At 41.4% G+C, this 20284-nt stretch overlaps 2 protein-coding genes across 9 annotated transcripts in view; one reads left to right on the forward strand and one right to left on the reverse strand.

The window, feature by feature from the left end:
- The window catches only part of LOC144201133 (ephrin type-A receptor 3-like), a 73201-nt gene extending 56563 nt beyond the window's left edge, over positions 1-16638 (reverse strand). The window contains exons 1-2 of the mRNA XM_077723533.1: positions 16459-16638; positions 5526-5590 (exon numbers count right to left, since the gene is read on the reverse strand). Of these exons, the coding sequence (XP_077579659.1) occupies positions 5526-5590; positions 16459-16576 (183 nt within the window). The 5' untranslated portion in view covers positions 16577-16638. The remainder of the gene's footprint in view (positions 1-5525; positions 5591-16458) is intronic.
- A 2725-nt stretch (positions 16639-19363) lies between these two features.
- LOC144201315 (ephrin type-A receptor 4-A-like) overlaps positions 19364-20284 on the forward strand; it is a 48328-nt gene continuing 47407 nt past the window's right edge. For 2 of the 8 annotated variants that reach the window (XM_077723826.1, XM_077723834.1), the window contains exons 1-3: positions 19364-19480; positions 19565-19654; positions 19741-19813. The gene's annotated coding sequence lies outside the window, so the exon portion shown is untranslated. Of the gene's footprint in view, positions 19481-19564; positions 19655-19740; positions 19814-19872; positions 20147-20284 lie in introns of those variants that run through there. The other 6 variants (XM_077723827.1, XM_077723828.1, XM_077723829.1 and 3 more) reach the window with 6 other exon arrangements.

The following is a 20284-nucleotide window of genomic DNA, read 5'->3' on the forward strand; positions in this document are numbered from 1 at the left end:
AATGGTTTGGACAACTACGGCTGTTTGTCTCCTCGCCATTTTTATCGCACGGCGTCCGGTCGCCTTCTCCTCCTCCGGCGGCGGCTGGCGTATCTGTAAACACTGAAAACCGCGGCGGTTTATTTTCCTTGTCTTGAAGGAATTGAAACGTCCTCTCGGCGAACGCGTGTTTCTTGTAGACAGAAATGTTTTCCCGCTCATGCGAGAAGTGGTCTCAATTACCACCGGGGTCGCAAGTGGAAACAGATGGCGACCAATGATGGGAGACAAAGTTTCTCTGTCTTTCCCGGAGCACCTCCACGGGAGAACGCGGGTGCGAGAAAAGACGGCTCGTCTCCAAAAACGCAATTCTGCCAAGAAACTTTAGAACGGAGGTCTCTGCAATAGCTAGGTTTAATCAATTTAGAGCAAGGGTGTCAAAGTGGCGGCACGCGGGCCAAAATGTGGCCCGCCACATCATTTTGTGCGGCCCGGGAATGTAAATCATGAGTTCTGACTTTCTGTTTTAGGATCAAATTAAAATGGAGAGTATAGATGTGTATTAAATTTCCTGATTTTACCCCTTTTAAATCAATCATTGTCATTTTTTAATCAATTTTATGTTTTTAATTCAAAAACATTTTGTAAAATCTAAAAATATATTTAAAAAATGCTAAAATAAACATTGTTTTAGATCGATAAAAAACTGGGTACAAACATGCATGCAAACTCCACACAGGTGGACTGACCCGGATTCGAACCCAGGCCCCAGAACTGCAAGGCCGACATGCTAACCACTTAATCACTGTGCCACATCATTTTAACAAAACTTTTCTTTTCAAAAATATTTTACGATACGGCACTTAATTCCCAGCGACATCCACCTGCCACAACGTAAAAAAAAAGTGGGCGGAGACTTTCAGGAAAAGACCCAGTCGGGCCAAAGTGGAAGGCCTCAAAAGAACGGTAATTCCAGTAAGAACCTGAAAGAGCCGCAACGGAACTTTGCGCTTCTGGTCGTTAATGCGGCGTGACGTTCCGACAAGTGGCCAAAGAAAAAAAAATCCCCGGCAGAGTTCACCTCGATCCCGAGCAGCAAAAACAGATAAAGACGGGCGGCGTTCTCACGCAGGCTTCCTCACGCTCAGCTGCTTTTAATCTCCACCGAGATGACGAGCGTGTATGAATTGGAACCCGAGTGGCTCTTTCTACGGGAATCTCTCCCAACTTCAACCGGGGGAAATGGCGGCGAGGGAGGAGGAGATTGTACTCGAGGGTGGAAACTAAAGATGGCGGAAGCTACTGCTAATTTTCCCTGAAAAACATACACATGGGACACAAACTGCACAACAAAGCAAAGATGACAGTTTGAAAGTCTAAAAAATGTCGAGTAAGATAACTCTGTATCGTTCATTCCATCATTTTCCCTTCCACTTATCCTAGCATGGCTCGCAGGGGTGCTGGAGCCTATTACAGCCAATTAGGAGCAGGAGCTGGGTTGACAAATTGAATTGGTTGCAAGCCAATTCCAGGGCTTCGTTGCATTTTTATCCTTATTCATTCATTTTCTGCACCACTTTTCCTCACAAGGGTCGTGGGGGGTGCTGGAGACTGTCCCAAATAACTATGGGCACCAGGTGGGGACACTCCAAATAAATGGCCAGCCAATCACAGGGCAGAAAGAGATTAAAAACAACAAATCCAAGCTAGGGTTAGCCAATTTAGTGTTCAACCAGCTAGCCTAGCATGTTTTTTGGGGAAAGCGGAGTACCCAGAGAAAACCCACACAAGCCTGGGTAGAATATACAAACTCCATACAGTGAAGACCCACCCGGGATCGAACCCTCGACCCCAAAACTGCGAGCCCGACGTGCTGACCACTCAAAATGAATAAAAAAAAGACATTTAAATCCTCTATTTTCCCTCCTTAATATGTTTCCAAGATACAAAAAACGTGTGCGAGACCTCACTAGTGTGGACCGGTGGGAAAGAGAAGAGGGAGGGAATAAATGTTGGTCAATTTGGCAGCTAAACGGAGCCATCTGCGCAACACGCAGACCCGTCGGACACGGGACGACGGACGTGGGGCCAAACTCCCCTCCCCCCCCGGGAGTGGTGATTAAAGCATTTATGGGAATAGTCATTGAGGGATAAAGAGGCCCGTTCAAATGTCTGTGTTTATTTCTTTGTAGGCCCACTTTGGAGTGCTTGGATTACGGCCACTTCCAAGTCGGCCACTTATTTTACCCCCGTCGCCGCGTCTGTTCATCATCACGTCGTCGCGCAGGTGTGTTTTCGGACGTAGAGACAACCCACGTTACACTCGCCGGGTGGGTAATGATACTCGGGTTGGGGGGCGGGGATTTCTTACCAATAGGGAAAGACCTTTTGAGGTATTTTTAGTGTGTCGATTTCAGTGGGCCATTTTAGATATAATATTTAGATTTATTTTTTAATAAATGGATTAAAAGAACTGGATTAAAAGCCCTGAATATTCAGTTTTTTATAGATCTAAAACAATGTTTATTTTAGCTTTTTTTATATATATTATTAGATTTTACAAATGTTTTTTTTAACTAAAAACACAGAAAAATGGATTAATTAATGACAATTATTGATTTAAAAGGGGGAAAATCAGGAAATTTAATATACATTATACTCTTCATTTGAATTTGATCCTAAAACAGAAAGTCGGCACTCATTATTTACTTTCTCGGGCCGCACAAAATGATGCGGCGGGCCAGATTTGGCCCCCAGGCCGCCCCTTTGACACCTGTTGTTTAGAAGATGGATATCCAATCACGGGTCTTTTAAAAAGTAGATTAAAACACTAGTTGAAATGATTTTACGCTCTTTAACTATCCATTAAGGGCTAAAAGCAACAAAATATATCTAAATTTACACTCAAAAATGATATTTTGGGAGGGAATAAAGAGAAAATTCATTGTTTGCAAACCACTGCTTTCAATCCGAGAGTGCCGTCTACCCAAATTAGTCCAAAAAAAATGTCACTTGACCCCTGCAGGTCAAACTGAATCCCGCCTCCACACAGGGGAATGGGAGAGACCCATTTCTGTCACCAAACGGAGGACGTGGAGGACACAAAACAGATACGTGGTAACCATGTTTCAAAAAAAAATTTAAAAAAAGAGGCCCTTCAACTCTCTCTAATTGGCCATCCCTAAACTAAGCCAGAGCTTTTCCCCAACTTTGGGAGCCAATTACGCGAGGGATGATTGCGATGGCGGGTGGGGAGGGATATTATGGTAAGCCGGCCCGACGCTTGACCTTTGACCCGCCCTGACGTCTACGTCTGCTTCGCTTCAAAGCAATCAAGGGGGGCCCCGTGCCAAAGGGCGCCGTTGCTAAAGCTAATCGCGAGCGACGTTTACGTGAGGGTGGGGAGAGGCGTCCAATCCGTTTGGAACGAAACGAACGGCAGAATTTTCTACAAGAATGATTTTTAAGGTGTGTTTATATTTCGCTTTCATTTTTTAATATAATAGTCAAGTCGTTAGTTGTTTAAAATTGAGATAAAAGTCAAAAATTTGTTGTTAACGACACATTATTTCCGACTGGAATAGTATTTTTATTTATAATAAACATGGGTTCATCCTCAAGTTTTTTTTAATTATTTTCACGACTATATGGCGCATCGTATTTTTAGCCGCAGTGTCAGTAACAAGTGTTATTTCTGTATTTTAAACACACAAAGGACGCACAGTTTTTTTAGACGCACCCAGGCATGGTAAAAATACACTCGCTTAAACACACACGCTACAAAAACACATTTTTAAAAAGGCATTGCAAGCAAAACTGAGTTGGGTTGTACTTTATTTAGCCATTTTATAATATACTCCCGTCATCATCACCCACAAATCCATCATAGTCCTCATTTTCTGTGTCCAAATTGAACAATTGTCCAAATGAGTCATCGAAAACGTAGCTATCTAGTAGCTAGCATTACTATCCCAATCCATTGGGTGTAGTCACACAAAAAAAACTACATATCCCAGCAGTCACTGCAGGAAATAGTAGAGTCGACTGATTTATTTGATTTTATCATGATAACAATTATAGTATTGCTCCATATATAAAGCACACTGGATTATAAGTCGGCCTGTCTATTTTGGAGAAAATTTAAGACTTTTATCTGCGGCTTATAGTGGTGAAAATACAGTAATTTTTATTTTTGTTAATATTCATGTTTTCACAAATGAACGGATTACTTTTTATCTTCTTTAATAGAAGGAAATTGGGTTTTTCGGGCATGTCTAACTCAAAGGAAGGTCTTACTTCTCTATTACGATGAGAAAACATCCAAAAAACATAAACAAGTAGGCCGCATAATCAATGCCTTTTAATTATTTTATTTTTAGCGACCCCGCTGCGCAGCTTGGCGAAAAAACAAACCCTCTAATCCGCCGCGCTGTCTTTTCCACCGGCGAGCGTGAAACGCGTTGTGGCATCCCGCAATGGGAGCTGAATAGCGAGTCGGAAGTTGGAATCCGGTGGAATCTAATCAGCGCCATTCAACGACGCGTCGTGGTCGCTAGCTTGAATTCCGATATTGAATCGACGGCGTTCTAACCGCCGGCTGATGCGAGGCGGCGGTGCTTTGCCTTCACCTGCGAAAAGCGACTTATGTAACGCTTTAGTTAAAAGCATTTGCACGTTCGGCGGCGCTTGACAAAAGTGAAAGACAGAGTGGAAAATACCCAAAAAGGAAGCGTTTTGAAAGGGAAAGTTCAAGGCTTTTTCTTCATTCTTTGAAAACATTAAAAAAAAACTTGCCTTTGATTAGGCAGACTTTCATTTTTTTTAATTTTACTATTAGATTTTTATTTTTTAGTTTCAGCTTTCTTTTTAAGTTCTGAAGTCATGGCTGGGGGAAGGGGCGTGGCCTATCCTTTACATCAATGGTGTCAAAGTGGCGGCCCGGGGGCCAAATGTGGCCCGCCGCATCATTTTGTGCGGTCCGGGAAAGTAAATCATGATTGCCGACTTTCTGTTATAGGATCAAATTCCAATGAAGAGTATAGATGTATATTAAATTTCCATATTTCCACCTTTTATATCAATAATTGTCATTTTTTAATCATTTTTTTCTGTTTTTAGTTCAAAAATCATTTCGTAAAATCTAAAAATATATTTAAAAAATGCTAAAATAAACATTGTTCAGATCTATAAAAACTGGGTACAAACACCTAGCTTACCATGCAAGTGTTTTTAGTTCAAAATGCTTTTGTAAAGTCTGAAAATATATTCAAAAAAAAGCTCACCTATCACCAACCATGTCATCTTACATAACAATGTTAAAAAAACAACAACGCAAGCCTTAATAAAGGAAAGCTCTTTCTTTTCAGCACAGCGGAAATCATTTGTAAATTCCCCCCCGAAGACTCCCGCTTTGGCGTTCGCTGCACTGCGGCTTGGGTTTAAGTCCCGCCCCCCCTTCGTCCTTCCCCTCCCAATAAAAGGCGGCGTACATCACTTATAAATGCGGCGCGGGTTTGTTTACGTGCCAGTGTGTCGGGCGTACTCACCCCCTCGTTGGGATAAGCCTCCCAGCCCAGGTCCGCCAAGGCCGACATGGAGTCCAGCAACGTGACTAGAAGAAAAAAACAAATAAACAAAACAAACATTCTATCAGTGTGTTTGTGGAAAAAAAACATGGGGGTGCAATGGGGGGGGGGGGGGGGGTGTTTTGGCCCCCACTCGAACGCAGCAACTAAATCTTTCACGGGATACTTTTCCAGCATCTGGAAGGATTTTGTTGTGTTGGGAAAGTTCAAGTGGAGGTTTTTTTTTGGACAAATTCCCACTTTAACCCTATAGTAGACCTTTAAGTACCGTATTTGTCGGAGTATAAGTCGCACCGACTGAATAATGCGCAGTGAAGGAGAAAAATGTAGAGATAAGTCGGATTGGAGTATAATTTGGATTTTGGGGAGTTTTTTTTAGTCATTTCATTCATTTTCTGAACTGATTAAGGGTGCTGGAGCTAATCCCAGTTAACTATGGGCACCCTGGTGGCCAATCACAGGGGACAAGGAGAAAGAAAATCAGTCACTCAAAGTGTTCAAGTAGCTAGCATGCATGTTTTTGAGATGTGGGAGGAAACCAGAATACCCAGAGAAAACCCATGTAAACTCCACACCATGAGTGCCCACTTGGGATTGAACCCTCAACTCTAGGAGAGCGATGCTGACTGATTTTTTTTAGAAAAACATATTTTCAAGAACTCTTATTTAAGGAAAAACCAACCAGACACAAAACCCCAACAAAACATAACAAAATTCAATATAGCTACGGACTCTAAAGTCAGCTGTGATAGGCTCCAGCACCCCCCGCGACCCTAGTATAAAGAGATTCAGAAAATGAATGAATGAATTTAACTATAGATAATACAAAGTGGGCAAGAAAATTGCAAAAATACAAATTTAGGACAAAAAGAAGGGAGAAAACATAGCCAAGACAGAAAAGCCTTCCAAGTCAACGCACACGGGGTTGAACTACACGGACAGTATTTGATTGTATTTTCTCAAGTATGGTTTGGAAAAGTGGAAAAGTGGAAAGTTGTGGCCACTGGACGAACAATTGACCGGCGCCGAGCATAATGAAAAGCTGCTTGGTCGCCCGTGCCCATTCGTTGGAGGCTACGCTCCAGTCAGGTGCTCGTCAAGACCGTCATCAATATTTCATCAGCGTCCAGATGCCGGGACGCCTGCTACTCTCTTTCTTCTCAAGCCTCAAAGTTCTCTGTTATGCAGATTACAGTATGGCGACAAGAACTTTTCATACTTTGCAAGGGGATGTTTTTTTCGGGATGGGTCGCTTCGGATGGGAATGATGAGATTGACGGTTATGATAGCATTACAGCAGAAAAAATGCTTGTTTTGGAAATATCTCATTTTGATTCAGAGCAAAGAGAAGTTTTTTAAGATAAAAATTAAGTTGTAGTAGTAGTATAATTGGTGTATGGGTTTATATTGGAATTTTATTGTATATATATATTTTTTAAATGAACCGGAATCGGATTCAGAACTCACGAATTGGAGTAAAAACATCTCAATAATTAAAACATTAAAAATAATCTCAGATCACAAATCATGCCTGTCCGCCATTTTGTTTAAACCGGATTCTCGTGAAAAATGGAATACTCTCGTATTGATCGCAAAAAGTGCTTCAAAGCCGACGCGTGACATCGCCGATGCTTATCAAACCGGAAATCGTGAGGAAGAGAGCGGTCGCCCGACGGAATATGAGCCTGTCTTACACACACACACACACAAACACGCAAGCCATTAAAAGTCCCAAGAGGAGAGTGGAAAAATGGTGAAAAGGGAGAGAATGGTTCCGAGGCAAATATAGAAACACGAATGCTGACTGGAGGGAGGGAACGCTTCAATTCATTAGTTGTGCGTCCAATCGTGAATTAAAAGCCCTGAATATTCAGTTTTTATAAATCTAAAACAATCTTTATTTGAGCTTTATATATTTTTAGATTTTCCAAAATGATTTTTGAACTAAAAACACATAAAAAATGATTAAGAAAGGACAATTATTGATTTAAAAGGGGGAAAATCAGAAAATTTTATATACATCTATACTCTTCATTTTAATTTGATCCTAAAACAGAAAGTCAGCACTCATCATTTATTTTCCCGGGCCACAAAAAATGATATGGCGGGCCAGATTTGGCCCCCGGGCCACCACTTTGACACCCCTGTGTTAGGGCATATAAGGGGTGTGATCAGGGAAGCGTATAAAACAAAACTATATTAATGATTTGGTTTTTAAGGGTTAAAATACCCCCACAAATCCCACCAAAAACAAATACTTCCACAATACCGAATAAGCAAAGGGGCCTATTGCTAATCATTGCACCCGCGTTTTGTCGTTCACCCATTATTTGCGTACTCGTCAAACGTTTTTGCCGGGACGTTTAATGCCGCTTTCGTGCGACGTGGCATTCCCGGACGTCGTTTCGAGTGTGCTTTCCTGCCGTCTGACAGGGGGAGAGCGGCCAAGGTCAGGGTTGTTGTCACGGCAACGCGGGTGCCGACCAGCGCCAACGTTTGAGCTCTGAACTTTCGGACGAAAGAAGCCTCGCTGCTGTCTTTTCATCAGTCGTCTCTCCACTCAAGCGTAACCCAACGGAGGCCCCCGTACTCTTCTTTTCTTCTCGTTAGTGATCGGTCGCCATGCGCTCGTGATACTTTAATGGGGTCTGTCTTGCGTACGCGTTTGGAGGTTTGTCGCATTTCCTGATTGTTTAACTCCTTCAGCCATTTTGGGTCGTAAGGATTTTAATTTGGAAGCGTTTCGGGGATGAGATTGACGGCCCGCCGGGTTTATAAAGTTGGGAAACTTGCGCCATAATTACAGCATGGTACGGTTTTGTATAATTTTAATAAAGGGGGTGGTGAAGATAAGTGGTTAGAGTGTCGGCCTCACGGTGGGAGACCGGGGTTCAAATCCAGGCCATCCAAAGTCAGCTGGGATGGGCTCCAGCACCCCCACGAGGATAAAGCGGTTCAGAAAATGAGAGATGAGAATTCAAATCACTGCCAACTCTATTTCTGCAGCCAATCAATTTTTGCAAATGGCAGCTGAGTAAACATACATTATGCAAATATGTTATGCACACTAAAAATACCTCAGAATTCCCATTCAAATAAATATTTTTACACAAAAAATGTAAAATATTTAAAATAATACAACATATTTAGCTTTACGAATCCCTCTTTAGATTATTGACACATGATTTTACAGTTTTTGTATTTTTAAAAAGCCTCTACCGACAACACACCATTTACTGACAGCCCAAATGTAAAAAAACTACAAAATTGTAGAGAAGACTACAAGCACGCTACGCTGCCCTAGTTCAGGCTAGTAGATACGTGTGCATTTTTTTCCTGCTAGTTGAACGCTTGCGTGTTGAACTGTGACACGCAGTCACACCAAGACACTTGTTTCTTCTTTAATAAGCCGTGCCGACAACTCATCAAGGGTAAGGAGGCGCACTAGTGTGTGTCTTTACTCACACAAACACACACACACACACACACACACAGCCGCAAAAGACCTTGAGGTTCCTCAAACATCTGCTGTACAAACATTAAACACGACACGCGATGACACACTCCCGGCATTCATTACACCAGATGATAGACGACCAATCTCCAGGCTCCTTTCTTCCTCGGGCTGTGCGTTTTAACGAGGGTTAGTTAACAGACGTCCAATGCATTTAAACTGGGAGGGACGGCGGATAAATGAAGGGGACGTTTCTCGCCATCATTGGCGGATAATGAGTTAAAAATGATTTTTTTCTGGTATTGTTTATGTTATTTATATTTGTTCAAACATGTTTTGATTGAGGCGGCGCGGTGGTGAAGTGGTTGCCGTGTTGGCCTCGCAGTTCTGTGGTCTTGGGTTTGAATCCAGGTTTTGTTTGGAGTTAGCATGTTCTGCCTGGGCTTGCATGGGTTTTCTCTGGGTACTCCAGTTTCTTCCTACATCCCAAAAACATGCATGCTAGGCTAGTTATCCGCTAAATTGTTCCTAGCTTTAACCGATTGGTTGTCTTGTCTCTTAATGCTCTGCAATTGGCTGGCCACCAATTCAGCTGGGATAGGCTCCAGCACCCCCTGCGAGCTAAGTTAGGATAAAGCAGTTCAGAAAATGAATGAATGTTTTGATTAAAAATATTAAATGACGAAAAAAATAGATTTTTTTAAATGAAAAGCAAAAAAAAATGATTTTTTTGGGCAATATGCAGTAAAAACAGAGTATTTCTTTACACATGATAAACATGATCAGAATATTTTGCACTGTTTTTTAAATGTTATTACATGAAATGAGGTTATCCATTTGAAGAATTTTTTTAGAGGCATTGTACATGAAATAAGTCTTCATGCTTTGCTCTTTGTGTGTTTGTGGTTGACCTTTTGGGGTGTGAGACATTTCTCCTGATGAGAGCCCATTCTTGATAGCCTGTGGACTTGCACTTCTGTCACACAGTGGTTGGCCACGGGAGGGGAAATTAGAGCAGTGAGCCTTAGCCCTTGACACCGAGAGGAAATCACATGGCGGGCAGGTTGTTACTGGCGTTCCCTGGGCCATGTCAGACCAACGTTCAAAGGACTTCCGCCTGGCCTCCAAATCCGCCGTACCCGCTTGTTTTTAATTCCGTGGCAAACGTGTCCGCCGACTGAAACGACTCCTCCTTTAACTCCGGGCTGTCAAACTCAGTTGAGTTGGCGGTTCGCAATTACGTCAACTCCATCTCGTGTTTATTTTTAGTCCAAAAGGTTCACTTAGTTGCCGCCATTGAGTGGGAGGGGCCAATCGTGAACTCATTCGATACTAACAAAAACGCTGTTTTGAATAAACCGACGCGATGGCGAAATAAGGCAATGTGCAGTTAATAACACAACTTTTTGTCCCTAAAAAAATAAAATCATTAAATTCGTTATGAATGAAAGAAAACTCATGCTAAAGATTGTGAATTATTTGTAATCAGAGTATTTCTTAAAGAGGTACAACAGGGCTAGTAGCTTCAATACAAAAAAAAATATGACTTTTTATTTTGGAGTTAACATGTTCTCCCTAGGCTTGCGTGGGTTTTCTTTGGGTACTCCACTTTCTCCCACATCCCAAAAACATGCATGCTAGGCTATTTTGTATGATAAATTGTTCCTAGCTTTGACTGATTGGTTGTTTGTCTCCTCGTGCTCTGCAACTGGATAAAGTGGCTCAAAAAAATGAATGTTTTTGATTGACAAGGTAAAGTACACTAATTTACGCATTTATATATATATTTTTATTAGCATCCAAGGGTCTCCTTACAGAAAACAAGTCTTGAGATCTCCACAAAGAACCATATTGAGCTCTGCTACCATTTCAAGCAAAAACTAATGAGCTAATCAAACAAAAAAAATCCATGTATACTGCTATGTTATGATTACAAATCCAGATGCTAAGCTCCTCCTACTTGCCTCTCATTATACCCTGCCATTGGCTCTTTCCAATCCTCCCGAGGTTCCAATTCCAAAACTGAAGAATATAAATGTGCTGTTTATTTCTCCACCCCCAACAAAACCTCATTGTTTGCAATCTGTCTGCTTCCTCAACACGTGCCCTTCTATGTCTTTATTTTTTTTGTTCTCTGCCATTTTTTATGGCGACCAATACACCCCCCACCACTAGAAAAGGACACGTACACACCGTACTATATGTTCCTAGCCTTCACAGTAGAATCATTCCCTGTCACAGGAGTTGTATTTATAGCCTCATCTATCAGCCGCCCGCAGGAGTATCTGACATTATTTTCTGGACCAAGACCACCAAAGTGCCCCCCAGCCATACATTAGGGTGAAATGAGTGTCCGTGGGCGTGAATGCGCAATGCAAGGGCACCGACTTTACTGTGCTTATGTATTTCGCGTCGACAACTGAACATTATTCCGAGTGCCGAGGGCTCGGACGCTACGAAAAAAGAACTGAAAGGACGCTGTTTATGTACTGGTCAGTATAGAATAGCGAGACGTGCTATGGTATGGGAATATGGTGTTCCCTCGCTATTTCACGGTTCAATTTTTGCGTTGTGTGCACAGATTTTCGCTATTTATAGGTCATTACAGTAATAAGAAGTAGTAGTCTGCAAAATGTTTACCTGTAGGCCAACAAAAAGTACAGTACTGTTTGAAAATGTAATGTACAGTACGTCAAAAAATATTTGATGGAACATGTCAATATTAGCCTAAAAAACATTTACCGGTAGGTCTACAAAAATATTAAATTAGGAAGGGTAAGGTACAGTGAAACGTTACATTAGATTTGATAGGCGTGTACAGTGATACTTTGACATATGAGTGCCCTGACATAAGAGTAATTTGAGATATGAGTAAATTTTTGAGCAAATATTGTCTTGAGATACGAGACAAATTTTGATATACGAGCAGATAGCGGACGCGAGAAGCTACTCAAAAGAACTTCATCCCTATGAGCACTGGGCGGAGCTGTGCATTTTTTTCTGTCAAAATGGAGATAATATTGAAGTACAATTTCCTCCATTTCGTTTAATGTAAACACAACTAATATAACAAGTTTAGGCTCATCCTTTTACAACATTCTACTCATACCACATCACTCTGCTAACAGTACACCGATTTTTTTCGGCAAAATGTCGGGGCGTGGCCTATCTGGTCACCTGACTCGTGTCGTCCATGGCGAGGCTGCTTAACAAAAAAAAAAATTGACACAAAAGAGAGAATATTGGCAAAAAAAGGAATAGAAAAATAACAGGTGGGCCTCTTTTTTTTTAGCGCTCTCTGATGACAACAGCGATCTATAGCCACTTCAGTTCAAGGTCACGCTCGCTACACGGGAACGCCGCACAAAAGGCGCATTCACGTTGAAGTATGGCTCTGCCGATAACTACAAGCAAGGCTTATAGATTCAAGCAATTAAAGCAGAGCCGACCTTTGACCCTACATAATAGCGTAGTCGAGATCTTATGTGAATCATTAGGACGACGGCAGCGAAGGAGGAGGGCATGTTTTACATGTGCTGGTCTCACGTTAACACTTTCTGGGCCAATGATACAAAAATGTAAACTCTTCCAGTGTTTTTCCATTGGTCGTCATTGTTTTTAACCCCTAAAAATCGTCTCCATCATTTTAACTTGGTTTTGCCACAACATTTGGAACAATACAAACATTTTTAGCTACTTTAGTTCGGATTTATGGGAGAATGCCTTTTTATACACTTTCACTCATTAACTGCCACAACAAAACAATTTATAAACCCAATTTTGTTTTTGTTTTTTTATCCGATTTTGATTCTCTGAAAAAGATGCAATTGGGCCTTAATTTATTTCTAGTAACAAGAAAAACTGCCTTAATTTACTTATTCATTTATTTTGTCATCACTATTTTTTCCCTCCATGAATCGCTATTCAAATGCTACATTCAAATTAGCATCACATAAAAGCAAGTCGGGTGTTTTCTATGAATGGGTGGCTTGCGTATTCAGAACCAAAACAAACACAAAAACACCCAAGTAGCTAAAATGCGAAGAAAAACAAAAAGCATCTTACTTTGAAAGACAATAAAAGACGAAAGCCACGTTAACATTTCATCACTTTCCCCTGAGGGTTCACACAATAGTAAGTATGACTATGTGGGCTCCCTCTGCTGGTGGACAATCATATTTCTCTAAAGCTACTGACACTTGAAATAGCAAGTTATGAAAAAAAAGTCATTTCCACCATGGATCATGTTCCCCTGCCTGCAGTTCCATGCGATTTCAAGCCATCTCATCAATTCCCCCCGTCGCGTACTTGTTCCGCTCGCCCGGCCGGCCTCGGCGACGACTTTTCTTGTAAATGCCAACAATTTCCGCTTCGGAACGCCTAGTAAACAAAGCTCGTTGACACCGTAAAATGATTTCGGCTAACAATATCGGAGCGCCGTCCGAGGGCTTGTGTTCTTTAATTGGTCCTAGACGGGGAACTGTAAGTTTTTATGAGCGCTTCAGCTCTGCGGGTGAACAATGCGTACAGTCTCACACACACACACACACACACACACATGGAAGAATGACAAAATATGTAAAAGTACAATGCTAGATGGTAAGTTTTAAAGTCAGAACACGGAATTGAGTGGTGTTGATGTTGGTTGACGTCCAATTATTTGAGTATTTTCTGGTTTTTGCTCAGTTTATCATTAGTAGGCGTCCAATCCAAGCCAAAGTGGGAGGGGTGGCAGTGGATTAATGTTTGTTTAGGTTGATAAGCGGGTCAGAAAATGGAAGCGTTGTATTTTTGAATTTAGAAACAATTTTGTTTATGCACAACTACCAGTAGATGGTAGTGATGTAGCGTTTTAGTAATGAGCTCTGTACTAGTATATGAGTACTAGAAATTAAAGGAGTAATCGATTTATCAAAAGTTAAAGGATTTTCAAATGAATTGACAACTATTTTGGTAGTTAGATTCATCATATAGAGAATAGTTAGACTTATTTGTTATTTTTGTGCGTTTATTTTTTATTAAAAAGCAAAAACAGGGGGTAAAAAATCAGCTATATCATAATTTCTTTAAAATGGGTTTTCTAAAATTATTATTTTGATGTTTTAGGTGAAGGGAAATAAAAATCAGGAGAGTAAGTAAAAGTAAAGCAACTATTCTTAGATTTCGGCACTCAATGAAAGCAGATGAGTATTAATGACATTCTAAATCTTCTTTTACTTAGCAATTTTTACACATTATTTAACTTTTCTCAGCTCTTAATCTTCAGTAACCAAGACCACAATTAGGACTGAAATAGCCAATACACTGAGAAGTTTATTAGAGAAAACCATGCTAATTCCTCACAACGTGAATAAAGTCAAATAACTACATTACATTAAACTGCGTAGTCAAGCCTAGGTACCTAATAATATGGCCACAACACACAAAAGTGGTGCTTAACTCGTGTTCGTTAAGCACCAACTAATTATAATCCACAGCGGAAGGATTAAAATGCCACAGGATTGGACGCAAAACGGCTGTCAGTTTGCGAAAGAGCCGGCCCCGATCGCAGGTGGGCGTCGGTCAAATCGGCGCCAACCCTCATTTATGGAGATCAAGGAGAATTTCAATTCATCATCCTTCGTTGTACATTAACCTCCATGAATATTTCATCACTTGCATTGTCTCCTCTTGTTTAAAGACTCCTCCCCCCCGCAACCCCCCTATCCCCAACCGCCCCGCCTCTCCTCATCTCATCTCGACTTCTCCCGTGGATCCTCCCGAGCCGAGAAAGAACTCCTCAGGGCTGTGACATACATTCAGCGAGCGTACCTATGCGTCAGGCATTCGTATTCAAATGGGAAGTCTCATCCTGAGGTGTGGCTTGCTTGCGTAAAAAAATCTTAGGCATGACTTTATTAGCTAGATGTTATCAAACTACTCCTAAACAGCCAAATAGTTTAAAAAAATAAGAGTAACTCCACTTAAAAATGTATCAAGTTCGTCAAAAAACCCAAATCATATATATATATTTACTACTTCATCGGGTAACGCCCACTTTTTGTGAGATTCTGGTTGTGATGTCACAACCAGAATTGACAATCGCAGCTAGCTTTCAAGCGCTATTCCAACTACTGCCACTAGTAGGACTACTTTTTTGACAAATCATAGAATGGTCACCGAATCGCAAAAGTATGCTAGCAAACTGCAAAAATCTATTCATTGTGGTTGTGGGGTCAATTCCTATTTTGATATTTATTGGAAGGTGGGGCTAAATAGAGTCGACAATTGTTTTTGTGGGACATTTAGGCAAAATTTTAGGTGTACTTCAGTATCTCAGAGTACTTCTTAAAAAGTCTGGGTTTCCTGGTGTGGTTTATAAGCCTGGCGGGCTGCCAACCTACGCTTTCATAATTGAGGGGGAGGAGCAAATAGAGTTTTGAATTTGTCAAGCAATGCAAATTTACTGCAAAACTGGATTTTCAACAAAATGTCAATATATAAATATAGCCCCAAACTAACAATATGTAGCAAAACAATAACTTGAGCCATATTTTAGACAACGGCAGACATAAAAAAACAATAGGGCTGGCAAAGTGCTTCAAAAACGATCAAGCATGATTAAAAAATGTATATGACTATGAAAACCTCAACTGGTATTAAGTAGAAATATATCGACGAGAGTAAAATACCACTAAAATATTGAAATGAGTGACTAAAAATTGCATAGTAACAGTAAACCCCAAAAAAGAACCCATGCAAAAGAAAATAAAGACAAAAATATTGACCAGCATTAAAAAATGAATGCATGAAATCAGAATATTGTTCTCACTTGCAAACTTCATCCATTGCTTTCCCACATTTTTGCTTCTAACTTGCTTAATCAAAAGCTCATTAGGATTCTCCGCCTCCCTCCATAAAGAGCGATTACTTCTTATTTCTCCCTCCAAGTTGCCAGTAAACAAGACATCTCGCATGCTTGAGTCAGGAGTAGTTAGCCACTAAATATATTGACTGAACATCGATGTTAATGAAATCAAAGAGAGAGGCTGTGACAAATGTAATGCAATTGCTGCCTCTCATTTTGCAAACCAAAGACTGAGTCCAAAAAAAATGCTTGGAGTCTACAGTCAAGAAAGACATCATCATTTTAAATGGATGTGATGAATCTTATTCTGTGGCTTCATTGTTCCAAGTTGCCTCACTTCGGCGTGCTTTCGTCACATGTCATGCAAAATGCATGTCAAGATCCCGAGAAAATATGGAAAAGGTGACGTACGCTCCATCCCTCGCTTTTTTTTTTTTTTTTGGCGACTCTTATGCATGATTCATAGCCGTGCGGAGGAGGCACTTCGTCGGGGAGCTCCAGCGCTCCTCACCCGGCCAACGGGCGCTCCAGATGGGGAACCTTCCCTCCGCAACATCCCCCCCTCTTACTCCCGTTAAACCAGGTCGACCTACCTTCATTTTCAGGGTAATTCCGTAAAGCTCCACACGGCGACAAGACGTGAAAAAGCACCGAGGAAGTGAGCAAGAAAAGGGAGGGATTAATCCACGAGACGCGCGGAGTCGGGGCCATTTTTCAGGCTGCGCTTCGCCCGCGATGCATCCCTATCGGCGGCCTGGAGAGTGTGCGCGCAACCGGGGGATGGAAGGAGAGAGAGAGAGAGGGAAAGAGGGAGAGAGGGAGAGAGGTAGAGCAGTGAGCGAGAAAGGAGGAGGGGACGACGGGAAGGAGGGTCGCACGCAAGCCAAGTGCTGTCAATCATCTCAAAGCCCCCCCTGGTTTTTGCAAGCTCTCCTGCCAGATGCCTGTAGTTGGCTGTGATAGGCTCCAGCACCCCCCACGCGACCCTTGTGAAGATAAACGGTATAGAAAATGAAAGATTTAGTTGAAAGGACTATGGTTGGCTGGCTATTGATACAGTGTGTATCCTTTGCGGGTGCTCGTAGTTGGCTGGGATAGGCTCCGGCACCCCCCGCGAGCCTCGTGTGGATAAGTGGTATAGGAAAATGACAGAATAAGTTAAAAGGGCTGTGATTGGCTGGTTTCCGATTCAGGGTGTCTCCCACCAGGTCCTCATAGTTAGGAGGGATAGACTCCAGCACCCCCCGCGAACCTCATGAAGATAAGCGGTATAGAAAATGACAGAATACATTAAAAGGACTGCAATTGGCTGGCCACTGATTCAGGGTGTCCCCCGCCTGGTGACCGTAGTTGGCTCAGATAGGCTCCAGCACCCCCCGCATGCCTTGTAAGAATAAGCGGTACAGAAAGTAAATGAATAAATTAAAAGGACTGCGGGAAAAACAGAGATTACATGAAACCAAATCAGCTCCATCAAGTGTTAAACCCGTGAACTGCAACATAGGCTGCATTTAGGCTTCTTATGCGGGCCATGTCAACGACATTTTTATCATTTGCTGCTGTCAAATAAAAACTGCCCTGCGGGTCCTAGCTTGGACAGCACTGGCGTAAAGTAAATGGACATTTTTTACTGCGGCGACAAAGACACCGCAACAATTCCAGACGTCTCATTAGCGCCCCGCCGTTGTCCCGATTCACAATAAAGCGTGTGTGCGCTAGCAAGATAAACACATGCGTCCTGCCGGATAAAATTTGCTCCATTATTTTGATAAGCAACACATGCACATGCCATAGCGAGGATTAGTGTCAAATCTGGCTTTCCTCTCCACGTCTTCTCCCACTTGTTGCAAATATAAGCTGACAATCGCAATGTATTCTGGTCAAACCTTAAAAACGTCTTGAGGCGACGACACGGTGCCTCTTTTCTTTGAGTTGAAACACAGCCGAGCGTTCATTTTCACAATACCGGCAACCCAGTTTAAACATGAATAAATAATGCAGCAAAGCTCATTTAAAATGTGTGAGGAGGAGCTGAGGTCAAGCTCTCAATCTTTTAGCGCTTTATGCAACAACCGGCTGACAGCTCTCCAGCTGCCAAACCTTTGCTCCGTGTGTAAGAAGATGCTGTTTAAGAGCCTTTCACTTTTCACTGGCCTACCGTTAAGTCAAAAGCCATAAGAAAAGACTGCAGAGAGGGATCAACACAACACCAAAGATCATCAACTGCCCCTTACCACACCTGTCCAGCATCGACGAAGGGCACTATACAGAACCATAACAGCCAAGACAAACAGACTCAAGGACAGTTACTTCCCAAGAGCCGTCACCATACTGAATTCGAGTTCTGCACCTAAGAGGACCTAATCAAGACCGTGTGGACTACTACATATCTACTTTGTTGACTACTACATGTCTACTGTGTTGACTACTACATGTCTACAGTGTTGACTACTACATTTCTACTGTGTTGACTACTACATGTCTACTGTGTTGACTACTTGTTGGGTTGCACCTATCACTACTACCTGTCACTACTACATGTCTACTGTGTCGACTACTACATGTCTACTGTGTCGACTACTACATGTCTACTGTGTCGACTACTACATGTCTACTGTGTCGACTACTACATGTCTACTGTGTCGACTACTACATGTCTACTGTGTCGACTACTACATGTCTACTGTGTCGACTACTACATGTCTACTGTGTCGACTACAACATGTCTACTGTGTCGACTACTACATGTCTACTCTGTCGACTACTACATGTCTACTGTGTCGACTACAACATGTCTACTGTGTCGACTACTACATGTCTACTGTGTTGACTACTACATGTCTACTGTGTTGACTACTACATATCTACTGTCTTGACGACTACATACCTACTGTCTTGACGACTACATACCTACTATGTTGACTACTACATATCTATCTACTGCCTTGACTACTACATATCTATCTACTGCCTTGACTACTACATATATCCTATGTTGACTGATACTTATTTATTATGTTGATGACTACTTATCTATTATGTTGATTACTTATTTCTTATGTTGACTACTTATTTATTTATTATTATTTATTGATTAGGTCTGAGTGCAGTCTGAGCCTGTGTAGTGTGCCACAGAGAAAAAAAAATACAACAGTATAGGAGTAATAAGACTGTAAATTGAATTTCCCCTTGAGGGATCTTAATCAGTGCAATAAATTGACAATTAAAGGTGCAGTTACGGTTGTGGCTGCTAAGAACGCTACATTCAATGGAATTTCTTTATCGTCACTGCACAGTTAGTAAAATGAAATGAAGTACATACAATTATACGGACAGTAGTTATAAACAAGACAGTGAAATTTAGTGCTGCATTAATCGAGGTCAATTGATTAAAAAGAGTCATTAAATTAGAAGCTAATAATACACATTTGCTGCTTTGGTTAATCATTTCATTAGAGTGACGTTGTAAGGTTTTGTTTTGAAATTGCTGCCTATATATTTATCATTTTGTTACGTTTCCCTCTAGTGGCCACCACGGTTATTATGTTCTAACGTTAACCTGACATGGTCACGTTTTGGGTGTCCTCCTGGGAGCATTGGTAATTAGCACCGCAAGTATGACATTTATTGTAAACATCATATGAAACAATGATTATCTAGTTTATATTGTTAACTAACCAGTTGCTTACCTGTTGTTAGGACATGAAGAATTTGACATTTGTGTTGACATGAAGAGCTTGTGGTCGTCGAGTCAAGGTCAGTCTTCTGTTTGAATTGGTAATGAGCTGAGTAAGTATGAAATATATAGAAAAACATGATATGGAACAATGATTATGTAGCTTATATTGCTATCTGATGAGTTGCTTACCTTTTAGGACATGAAGAATTGGGCATTTGTGTTGACGTGAAAAGCCGTGGCCGTCGAGTCTACTACCCATGGAAGTCCAGGTAGGCAACATATGTTATTGATTAAAGCCTCAATGCTAAATCACGTTCCCAATACGTACATTATTCAGCTAGAATATGTCTTGTTCGGGAATTCGTGACTCCGAATTGGAGTTAAATATGTCGTGATTAGGATTGTATTGTTTATTGTGGGTTTACTATCATTCTTGTGTAAATATCAGACTATTTCGTGAATAGTACTAGGCTATCGCTATGGGGCTAAGCTAGCTAAAGGCTGTATAAGATACATTGGGAATGCTAAATGTGCGGCTAGCTGCTACTTTTGACAAGCCGGGCCTCATTAGGCACTATTGATAACGAAGCATGTCCGGGAAGGTAAGTTTAAGCATTATGAAAATTGAAATCGTTCATTTCAGGGTTTAATTCATGTATTAGCAATAATGTAGAATCAGTTATAATATGTTTGGTTGTACTGCAACACTATAAACAGATGTACTTGTGATTCACCCAATG

The sequence above is a fragment of the Stigmatopora nigra genome, chromosome 9 (genome assembly GCF_051989575.1).
Source record: "Stigmatopora nigra isolate UIUO_SnigA chromosome 9, RoL_Snig_1.1, whole genome shotgun sequence".
NCBI classification, from domain to species: domain Eukaryota; kingdom Metazoa; phylum Chordata; class Actinopteri; order Syngnathiformes; family Syngnathidae; genus Stigmatopora; species Stigmatopora nigra.